The sequence below is a fragment of the Lepisosteus oculatus genome, chromosome 2 (assembly GCF_040954835.1).
Source record: "Lepisosteus oculatus isolate fLepOcu1 chromosome 2, fLepOcu1.hap2, whole genome shotgun sequence".
NCBI lineage: Eukaryota > Metazoa > Chordata > Actinopteri > Semionotiformes > Lepisosteidae > Lepisosteus > Lepisosteus oculatus.
Window position 1 is genome coordinate 11,731,604 of NC_090697.1, and position 11,634 is coordinate 11,743,237.

The window sequence follows — 11,634 nt, forward strand, 5'->3', positions numbered from 1 at the left end:
GAAATTGACTATTAAATCTTCCCTGGATCCCTAATTTCTGGTTATATTGTTCGTATTTTAAATATCAAAAGGCCAGTCCCAGCCCTGTCTTTGCTAGACTCATCTTTCCTTCATAACTGCTTCACGTCCCAGCCCATCAGGTCAGGAACCATCCCGACAGTTACTGTTCAGGAAGTAACACCCACAAAGTTGTTTTACTGTAGAGGTTCAAGCTTGGTTGAATGTGCTTCCTCATACCATACATCGTGGGCTAGAACTGTGGCCTTTTCAAGATCTCATTCCGACTTTCCGCTTAACATTCCTAAGTTTTAATCACATCTGTGAAAAAAAAAAAAAACACCCCTGAAATGCTAAACCACGAGCCCGGCCGAATTTAATTGATTATTCTTAATTGGGTGGAGAAAACCTTCGTGTGTGGGCCAACCATGAGCCTTACCCTGGGTTTGCTCATCTCCTTGGCAGTGCAACAGCATTCTTTCTCCCTCTATTCAGCTGACTTATATCCCACCCTCAGACAGCTCCCTGCTTACTCAAGGGGTTCCAGCACCCAAGTACTTTAAGTCCCCAAATCAGGGACTACAGCTAAACCCAGAATTACATTAAACAACTTTCATGATTTGTACTACCATAACCAATTACACTTCTAGTATCACAGCAGTGGAACACAATCACTGCTCTGCAACTGGATATTCCTTCATGGATTAGATTTGCAAAAACCACACTCCACGGACCCAGAGGCTAAAATATACTTGCTTTTAAACTCTCAAGTTCTTAGCGCAAAAGCTCTTGGGTTGAGGCGAAGGACAGATTAAGATTTAGTCATCATACAACTTGTAAAGTCTGAAGCAGTGCAGGATGTTACACCTGTTTTGCCACGTTTGAGAGCACAAAGTGGTAAGCATAGATCCGAGACCACAGTGGATCAGAAGGCTGCAGTAAACCGCCTAAATAAAAAAGCAGCATTGAGTGTTCTTACTGGGAACCTCCTGTAGGCAAGAGACCAGGCAAGACGGTACAAGTGGAGAAAACGGAGACTGTTTAGAAGGAGGGAGTGCTGGGAGCCTTGAGTGGCAGGACTATTACTACAGACTTGGAAGGGTGCTCTGCCATCAGCTCCACTGGAAGAAGTGGAGCCGATACTCCCATCTGCAAGACGTTTTACAAAACATCACTGCATTGTACTAACTGGTGTGTACTAGCCCTCCCAATACCCATGTCCTGTTAAACTGAAAGGTTCTTACTATAACCACAGTGTAGTAAAGTCAGGTACAGAACCTCCTCTGTATCCTTGAGGAAGGAGCATAGGCTTGACACAGATCCTTAAACCCAGAAGGAATTTCTAAACAGCCTTTATTATAAAGCCAATATAAAACTATAACCATTTACATAAAACATTAAAAACTGTACAATTGAATCCCTTTGACACGTTTCCAGGGAGGTTGTGCAAAACGGTCTGCTTTAGTGGCCTATTTCACGGCAACACACAAGCGATACGGGAACAGAGGCGTCTCTGGGCATCGGTCCCGTCTCTGTGGATGCGCTAATGCATACAGTCCCATCACCCATCGCGCTCGTCCGCATCAAAAGTCGGCATCCAGCCTGAACGTGTTGTCCGTCGGCGCAGACATGACGCCCATCCTCTGGTACTCCCCTACGCGCTTCTCGAAGAAGTTGGTCTTTCCTTCCAGGGAGATGTTTTCCATGAAGTCAAAAGGATTCTCAGACCTGTAGATCTGTGGAGACAGTTGCACTTCACTGAAGAGCAGCATAAGGCTATAAACTCGAGCTTTAAAGTTTAGTAAGCTAAACTGAGCACTGCAGTAAACACTGGCAAACAAATAGTAAATTTTTACCCAGATTTGTAAAATGGGTTAAAACAGACTTTTACATCATGACACAAATTGCCATTTACAAAATAAGTGCCAAAACCTGTTAAGGGCAGCTTTCAGACAGCTCCTCATAGTCAAGGAGTGCTGTCAGCAGCCATACCACCCTGCAACTCGCAACGGAAAATGACCAGTAAAGCACTAGACAAGTGGAAGGAATTACCTTGCTGAAACCCAGCTCCAGCATCAGCCTGTCCGCCACAAACTCAATGTACCGCTTCATCAAAGTGCAGTTCATGCCGATCAAGTCCACCGGCAAAGCTCGAGTGAGGAACTCCTATACAATAAAAAAAAAAAAACACATGGGATCAGCCAACAGAACAAAATAACATCCCAGCCCGGGTTAACGGAAGGGAACACACCTGTTCTATCTGGACGGCATTTTCAATGATTTCACGGACTCTCTCTTCGGAGGGTTTGTGTACCAAGTGCTTGAACATGAGGCAGGCAAAGTCACAATGAAGGCCCTAGGAGAGAAAAAAAAACCAAGACTGCATGATTCATTTGCTAGCATTGGATGGAGTACAATTTGTGTGCTATTGTACAGCAGGTGTCTGGAATCCTAAAAAGAAACTTGCAGGTTGAATTAGGCAGAGCACCACTGTTGAGAAAGGCATCTAACCGACAGCTCACAGGTCGGAATAACTATGCATAATCCAGAAGCAAAGGAGCAAAGCCGAAGGAACAGAGAGACCTATATAAGCATGCTAATGTCACTATAGACTAGGAATACGCATATAGATTATGGTTGTGGATTTGGGGGGGAATAAACAGGCTCTCGGAAGAAAAAACTCACCTCATCTCTGCTAATTAACTCGTTTGAGAAGGTGAGGCCTGGCATCAGGCCTCTCTTCTTCAGCCAGAATATGGAAGCAAATGACCCAGAGAAAAAGATACCTTCTACTGCAGCAAAGGCCACAACACGCTCCCCTGTACAGGGAAAAAAAAAAAAACAATGAGATTGGACAGGTGTGAAAAGTGACAGTTTAAGGCAGATCATTGTGCTAGAACAGGCACGTCTCCCAATAAACCTTGCATACCATATACAGCATCTTTGTTTCCAATCCAGTTCAGAGCCCAATCAGCCTTCTTTTTCACACAGGGCAGAGTCTCAATGGCGTTGAAAAGGAACTCCCTGCAAAAAGAACAAAACCTTCAATACAAGACCAGTTGGCAAAAGCACATTTTGACCTACATCTTCTAGGTCAACATGGGGAGCAACTGAAAGCAAGAAGTGCTTGGAGTGTCACTGATAACAGTGCACAACTTTGGTCATTAAGTGGAGTATAAAACAAGCTACCCTGGGATCAATTAACTACTAACTGGGGCTTGTGTGGCCTGTTTAATGGGTCAGCATCAGCAGGAACTGCAGCCCAATAACTCTGGCTTGGGTGTACAACTGCAGGTTGTACCAGAGGAGAGGCAAGAGCTGTACTGACCTCTCTTTGGGGTCTTTAATATACGTGTCGATGAGCAGGCTGTACATTTCAGAGTGGATGTTCTCCATGGCGATTTGGAAGCCATAGAAACAACGGGCTTCAGTCACTTGAACCTCCTGGCTAAAGCATTCCACCTGGAGGGGGGAGAAAGAGTTGAATGAAACAGGAGGATCTGGTCTGGGGTCTGCACGCACTTACAGACATTTCCTGCCGATATGAAAAATGCCAACTGTGAAACAAAACATCTAGAGCAGGGTGCGGTTGTGGATCCTACCAGATTCTCGTTAACGATGCCGTCGCTAGCGGCGAAGAAAGCCAGGACGTGGGAGATGAAGTACCGCTCTTCGTCCTTCAGGGACTCCCAGTGCTTGAGGTCTTTGGAGAGGTCCACCTGGCAAAAGTACAGGCGATTAGACACCTCTCGACGGCCTTCGAACGACACAGCTGCAGAAGACTGATCACATTCCTACACCACTTGCCAGGAAAGGGGTCCGTATACTCGTGGTGAACTAAGCAGTTCCACATGGGACTAAGTTGGTGGATACCATCAGAGACGGAGAACTGCACCACTGCTGCCTGCAACTGTAGGTCACACCCTCTTTGCGGAATGCAAGTTTCCCCCCCACTCAAGCACAAGTTTAAGAATTGTTTATTAAGCTCAAAGCTAAGCAAAATTGTTTAAACAGGTGGTCTCAGATAAACGGATTAGGATTTCTTTCAGGTACCAGTGAATACGCAACACTGTTTAAAATATTCCCCATAGTACCTAAAGCAGGGGGTTTGAAATGGCTGTCCCTGGATTTCTATGTAGTTTTCATCCTTGCCCTGAGCGACTTGGACTAATCAGTTGCTTAATTAGGAACCTGACAGGTCTTCATCAATAAGGCCCCCCATAAAACCCACAGGACTATAACCAACATCGCAGAGCGATTCGGAATTAAGGCGGACACCCAGGACACAGTGAGCATTAAACGCCAACCTCCTCCGCGGTCCAGAAGGAGGCCTCGGCCTTCTTGTACATCTGCCAGATGTCGTGGTACTCGATGGGGAAGATGACAAACCGCCGAGGGTTCTCTCTCAGGAGGGGCTCGTCTTCCACGGTCCTCTTCTCCGCTTTGGGCTTCAGCGAGAGGAAACGAAATGAAGCGACTTAAACGGGGGACGGGCGCACGTCACCCCGCGGTTGTACACCCGGGGGGGAGGGGGCTGAGCTAGCCGAGAGCCGGCCAGGACTTCAAGCCCGGAGCTCCCGGGACACACGGAGGACCTCACTAAAGAGGACATACCGCGGGAAGCCGACGTTTAGGCCGAGACGCCGGAGTGAAAAAAAATATCCTGAAGCCGCACCTACCCGTCAGTAACAGAGGACCAGCGAGTTACTCGCCGAGTCTAAAAGCGCCGCGCAGCGATTTCCTTCCCCCTCCCATAACCACACAAGGCAGAGCTGCGCTGCGTTTGGCGCCAACACCCCACACACACAGGAGAAGGTTTTCAACATCTTTTAACAGCCTCACCTCGTTCCCAGCGTCTTCGAAGATCCTCCTCGCCGTTTTGGACGCCAAAACCCTGGTACTGCTGAGGCTCGGAGGCTTATTCGAGTAGAGGGACAAAATAATCCCGGTTAGTCACCAACCCGCTCAACAATTGACTAGAAGATAACGGGTTGCTTCTAATCTGAAGTCACACAGTTTTTTTTAAGTCTATATAAATGCAGCCTTAGTGCGCGCACCGGGAGTTACCAGCACCAAGTTGTTGTTTTTTTTATAAGCGCCGCCATAAGACAAAAACCGATCTGGGTTACACGACGTGAGCTTCTCTTACACCAGCGAGTACATACCTCGCTTGCCAGCACCTATGCAAGTACTTACCGTGTTCTCCTTGTCTGTTAAAGAAGCCGCACTCATCTTGGAAACGATCACTTTCTCATTCTTGGCAGAGAGGGGAGAACGAGCGGTAAGCATCTTTGTTTGCCGGGATGAAGAAGAGTTCTTAAAAAAAAAACGAAATACTAAGCGACGATCTTAAAACGACGAACTAAAATAAACTCCGAAGGTTCGTATTAATCGTGTAAAACGACGAAGTCTAGCAACTGCACCCTAAACCTGCACTACAAATGCCGAAGAGGGGAATAAAGGAGGTTGTTTCTCTCGGTGAATTTATCTGTTCAACTGTTGGCGCCGGAATCCGTACAGCCAATCAGCAAGAAAGCAGAGCTCACAGCCAATAGAATCAGTCTTAGGATGAATGACAGCGCCGATGGCCAATAAGATATGCGTAAAATGAAGACAACTCAACAGCCAATCAAAACAATACCACGTGCAGCGCTCGGCACACAGCCAATCAGAGAGGCCTGAGGCTGACGCACACAGCCCGTAGCCAATCGGATTGTGGGTTGTTGAGGTATTCGTCATTTTGACGGGAAATGTTTCGTAACCTGGATGAAAAGGCGCGCTAAAAAGTTACACAATGCAATTTAAATATTATCTAATAAAACTAAGGATGTTATAAAACTGTTGTTTTAAACATATGGCATAAAAAGGCAACTGTTGTATTAACGAAGCCATCAGGAAAGCATCGGTTTGTATTTTAAAAGATGTCGGACGTTTACTAAGTTTAATAACTTGCATTGTTAAAAGATGATGAAATTAAATCTTAGTACGTTTTGTGAAAAACATCCGCACTTCATCATTGAATCACTTTTGAACTGTTATTATTGTGTTTATCTGTGAAGAAGCAGGGGGTAATTATTAAATTAACCTAACGCAGTTTTCCGCTAAAATGTTAAAAAAACATCGACATCCGATGTAGCCGATTTCTACTTTTAAGTAAAAAATAAGATATATGAATAGCCCTCAGAAATATATTACTAATGTAGTTTATGTACTGATGGGATCCAATAATATATTTTTTCTCGTGAAAGCATTTCCTGATATTGTCCAATATACATAAACAGGCCTCAACGGGCACGTTATACTAAATAATTTTAAATGTCTTACCGGTGCATACTATATATATATAGCTTGTCAAATCAATCGGGTAAGGAAAATACTTTGTGGTTGTTTAACTTCACATACAGTTAATGTAATCCAAGCGGAACTGAAAAACATTGTTTAAGCAGACGCAAAGCAGTCGAGAAATAGTTGACTGTTAGGACAAATCGTGCAACTAATCCAACTGTGAATAATAAAAAAAACATACTCCACAATTGCCGAATTTGCTTTGTGAAATTCGACGCCAAACAGTTATTTACTGTAGTAACTTATTTAGAATAAACGATCCTCAGTCATGCTCTGCATCACCTCGACCCGTGGACAAACGAGTAAAGGTTGGGTTAAAACAACAGTTACAGAACTATTTCTTAAAAGACAACCAGTCTCTTTCAAGTGTCACGAATTTCAACATCGTGGAAAACAAATGCGTTTCGGGTACAGTATGTATATAGTCTTAAACCTCGAAGACTTTTTTTAAACTTATGAGTAGTCACAACAAGGTGGAGGATCAGGTCAATACGCACTTGTTTTCTGGTAGCATTTTGAGTTATTTACACGATCATCTTTATTTCATATTGCATGTGTCATGTTCTGTATCGCAGTGTCCTTACGTGCTGGAAACACGTTAAACTAAAGCACCGAAAGTACGGTTAGGCCTTTCGGGCAGCCCGTGGGGTTTTGTCTTGGCTTCAGAACTACCGACATTTTTTCATTACGATTTCGCCGTACAATACAACAGAAAGAACCTCGATTAATTAAATGCATGAAACTAAATATAATGTAGATTTTAACAAAGCATAACATTAGCTACTCAACGCTATTATTGTTGTTATTGTTATTATTATTATTACAGGCGATTACCGTCAGCTGCTCTAGGCCGCTTCTCAAAGCGCTTGATAAACCACTTTTAAAGGCGCTATATATATATATAACAAGTTTATTATTATTAGGCCAAATGTTCAACTTTAAATGCAATGCCGTCAGTAGGCTAGATTGCAGTTGCCATTCCTTGCCGCCGGGGGGAGCCATTTCATTCACCATTGAGCAAGAAGGTTAGTCCAGCGAGAACTGTTAATGTAATCGCTCCGCTGTTTGCCGTGCTAGAAACACTTAAAAACTCAACAACTCACCAGGGCCTGATGGTATTCGACCAATAATTGTACTGTATACCAATATGCCTTGCTTATAATAATTATAATAATTGCTTACACTTATATAGCGCTTTTCTGGACACTCCACTCAAAGTGCTTCACAGGTAATGGGGACTCCCCTCCACCACCACCACCAGTGTGCAGCCCCCACCTGGATGATGCGACGGCAGCCATAGTGCACCAGTACGCTCACCACACACCAGCTCTCAGTGGGGAGGAGAGCAGAGTGAGGAAGCCAGTTCATGGATGGGGATCATTAGGAGGCCATGAGTGGTAAAGGCCAGGGGGTATTTTGGCCAGGACACCAGGGTAACACCCCTACTCTTTTCAGGAAACGCCCTGGGATTTTTCATGACCACAGAGAGCCAGGACTTTAGTTTTGCACCTCATCTGAAGGACAGCGCTTTTTTACAGTATAGTGTCCCCGTCACTATACTGGGGCATAAGGACCCACACAGACCACAGGGTGAGCGCCCCCTGCTGGCCCCACTAACACCTCTTCCAGCAGCAACCTTAGTTTTTCCCAGGAGGTCTCCCATCCAGGTACTGGCCAGGCTCCCACCTGCTGAGCCCCAGTGGATGGCCAGTTGTGAGCTGCAGGGTGATATAGCTGCTGAAACACAAACCAGGGAACACAAACGCAGACTAAGGGGAAATGCATCGTAAGGGGTCCCTGGAGCAGGCTGTGCAGTCATGTCACTGGAGCTGACCCTCATTCCTTTCAGAGGCCGGCTGGATGGATTCCTTGGATCAATCAGCTACTTGCAGCCGGCTTCACTGGATGGACAGAATGGTCTCTTCTGCCCTGTCAAGTTCCGTGGGATTCATTTTGATTGTAATAATAACCGAACTTAATCGTTTTTCATGGCTTGCGGATTGTTTCTCTGATATTTGAGAATATTGAAGAATATAGGAAACTTATAGTATATGCCATGAGAAATCTATGGCTAATCAGTACCGTGTCAGAGTACCTGAACTTTCCTAATAGGTACTGCTGTGGGAATATAGGCTGATCAGTTATGGTCTAGTCTCTTAATGTAAATAAAACAAAAGAGATGATAATTGTTTTCAGGAGGGCTCACGCTGATCACTCCCCACTGTACATTAACGGCTCCCCTGCGGAGACGGGTGGAAGTACTAGGTTTCTTGGTGTGCACATCACAGATGACCTCACTTGGTCCCTCAGTACCACCTCCCTAGCCAAGAAAGCACGGCAGCGTCTCTATTTCCTGCGGCGACTGAGGAGGGCAAACCTTCCCCCGCCCACTCTTCCCACCTTCTACAGAAGCACCACTGAGAGCTCCTTGACCAGCTGTGTCACTGTCTGGTTTGGGAACTGCAACACATCAGGCCGCAAGACCCTGCAACAAACTGTGGAAACAGCTGACAAGATCATTGGAGCCTCCCTCCCTTTCGTTTCTGTCACCCATCACAAACGCTGCTTACATAGGGCCCCCAGTATAGTAGATGACCCCTCCCATAAACTCTTTGCCCTCCCACCCTCTGGGAAAAGATATCCCAGTATATGGGCCAGCCCCACCAGACTCTGTACCAGCTTTTTCCCGCAGGCTGTCAGGCTTCTCAACACCCTGGAATCTACTTGCACCCACTCCAGTTCCAGAAACAGTTTAACCACCCCCCAGTGTTTTTGTGTTTATTGTATTATGTATTTGCCTTAGTAATTTGCAATATTTGCACTTTGCACTATGTGCCTCCTGTCTATGTCAGTGTCCTGTCTGCATTTGCACAGTGGACCAGGAGGAAGGATATTTCGTTCCAGTGTATACTTGTATATGGCTTGAATAACAAATCATCATGAACTTCAACTTGAACTTGAGAATCCTGTTTTATCCTGCTACCAGGGTGGCATAGTGGTATGGCCTACAGGCTCATGTGTCATGGGTTTGATTCCCGACTGGAGGACCGCCTGTGTGGAGCCGCTGTATTTCCCTGTGTTTGTGTTGGTCTCTGTGGGGGTCCTCCAATATCCTCTCACCTCCTGAGGACATTCTGGCAGATCTAGATGTTGTCTCTAAAATCCATCCTTGCGTGTGCGAAGTGAAGGGCTGATCCCACGCTTGTGGGCTCTGTTCCTGGAGCAGACAGCAGGTTTCCATGTCCCTTACATGGAGTAAGCACCTTTCCAGTGGATTTGGATGGATTTTATGCTAAGATGTGATTTTGTTTATGGACTTGTTTGAGATCATACGATCCTGATGGATCTCGAAGCACCAGCTTGTCCTTCTTGCTGACCTTGTGATTGGCAGAAACTGGAATCTCTGTAGCAGCTGTGCAGTAATGTACAGTAACAGCAATACAGTATTTTTATTTTAACACAATTCTTGGCTCTAAAAAGCTCAAAAATACACTTAAACCTTTTACATTGCATTTGTAAGAGAGGACAGGGCTCGCCTGTTTTTCTGTGTCCATTATATTATGTTCTGTGACATACAGTATACTAGGAAGGTGTCAGTCCAAAAATCAGAGAATATTACTTTGCATGAGAAAAGCAGTGTTCTTTTTCCACAAGTCCCTTTTAATCATAACCAATCTGCTTAAACATTGCCAGCAGTAATGACAGTGATTAAAGTCTTTGTTTCTCCACAACATTAATTACTGGGGAAGTAGCAGAAACAGATGAGTGCAGAGTCATGCCAGAGCTGTAGCTTGACTCACCTACAGAGAGCCAGAAGATCGCATGGAAGCACTTCTGTCTGTTCCAGAACTACCCAACGAGAATCCCTTATCCAAGAAATAAAAATAAAGTTCTTTTATTTCAGTACAATTTAAATGTTTTAGAAGAATTTCCAAGAAATATACAAGGAGGAGTATTTCAGAAAGGTGTGATGTTTTTCTTTAGTTCAGCAATTGATGAGATTTAGTACAGATAATAACAAACAAAAGGTGGTTGTAAATTTAAGTGAATTGCTGTTACGAAGCAATTCACTTAAAGGTCAAGTAGTCTGTGCTCCCTACAGAAGAGAAGATTTGTTCTGACACAGTATATTAGACACCATTTTTGTTTCCCGCCTCCTAAATCTTCAGAGCCTTCATACTTAACAGAGCAGCTTTGTCAACACTAATTCTAACTCGTATTTCCAAAAAGAAACAAAGGCTGACATTTAAGCGCCTGCTCATTTTAAAAAGAATGTTTTTATTTTCAAAAAATAATAAATTCCTGAATACTTTACAAGATGTTTGTGAATGTTTGGTAAGACATGTGGCTGGGAAACGTGTTCTGAAGGCTGTAGGGCTGTTGATGTTGTTGATGATTGGTATTTTAGGGCATGAAAAATAGTGGAATATAAATGTTGTCTTGATGTTAAAGGGGAACTGCAATGCTGTTTTTATATTCCCGAGTTAGAAAGAATCAGTACTGATGAGTGCGTTTCAAGCCACAATAGAAGTAAAATGTACACAGTAAGTTGTAAAAATTCCAATTGACATAAGAAAATAGATTCAATTTCCTGGTATGAGCAGCATCATATTCTGAGATTCAGAATGAGGCAACAAAACATCCTGAGATGTGAAGTGGCCCTGTGACATTGTAAACACACAATACATCTCTTTTAACCCAATAGAAATATTGTTTTCTATTTCAAGACAGTTTTTCAGACAAATACAACTTGTTAGCTCTTGATTGCAGATCATGTGAAGAAATATCTGCTGCACAGCCTGTATTTTTCTGCTCATTCATCGCAGTGCGTTTGTCATCACAGTGACTAGTGAGCAGGAAGGGCCGCATCACGTCACAATTCGTGGGAACTTTCCATCTCGCCCGTGGCGAGATCAGGGCTGTGCAAAAACGTGGCGGCTTACAATACCCTCACAGAGCTCAATTTCAGTTCAATTCAAAATACATTTTTCACCCCCAGAGGGGCAATTTAAGATAACCTTCATTTGGCCAGGAATCAAACCTTGGACCTTCCAAGAAGCAGGCTAGCGTTTAACCGCTGTACCAAAGCGCCGCTTGAATCTACTGCATCTCATAGCTCTTCACTCAAAGGTCTGGCTTTTATAATCTTAGTGTGCCTGGGATATAGACCACAGATTAAGGCATCTCATACTCGACCATTTAAAAAGCTGGGCTGGGCTGAAGTATCACTGCAGGAGGTCTACAGCGCTGGTCGATGTCCCTGGTGACGCAGATTACAGTAACAGGAAAGCA

At 44.3% G+C, this 11,634-nt stretch overlaps 1 protein-coding gene across 1 annotated transcript; it reads right to left on the minus strand.

The window, feature by feature from the left end:
- Window positions 1–1,333: 1,333 nt before the first annotated feature.
- rrm2 (ribonucleotide reductase regulatory subunit M2) lies at window positions 1,334–5,472 on the minus strand. Its single transcript, XM_069197200.1, has 10 exons — window positions 5,194–5,472; window positions 4,840–4,914; window positions 4,305–4,445; window positions 3,600–3,716; window positions 3,326–3,459; window positions 2,927–3,021; window positions 2,683–2,816; window positions 2,249–2,353; window positions 2,050–2,163; window positions 1,334–1,733 (listed from the first exon to the last, which is right to left on the minus strand). Exons 1-10 carry the CDS (start codon window positions 5,284–5,286, stop codon window positions 1,581–1,583), a joined length of 1,161 nt encoding a protein of 386 aa, XP_069053301.1. The 5' UTR covers window positions 5,287–5,472; the 3' UTR covers window positions 1,334–1,580.
- Window positions 5,473–11,634: the final 6,162 nt, after the last annotated feature.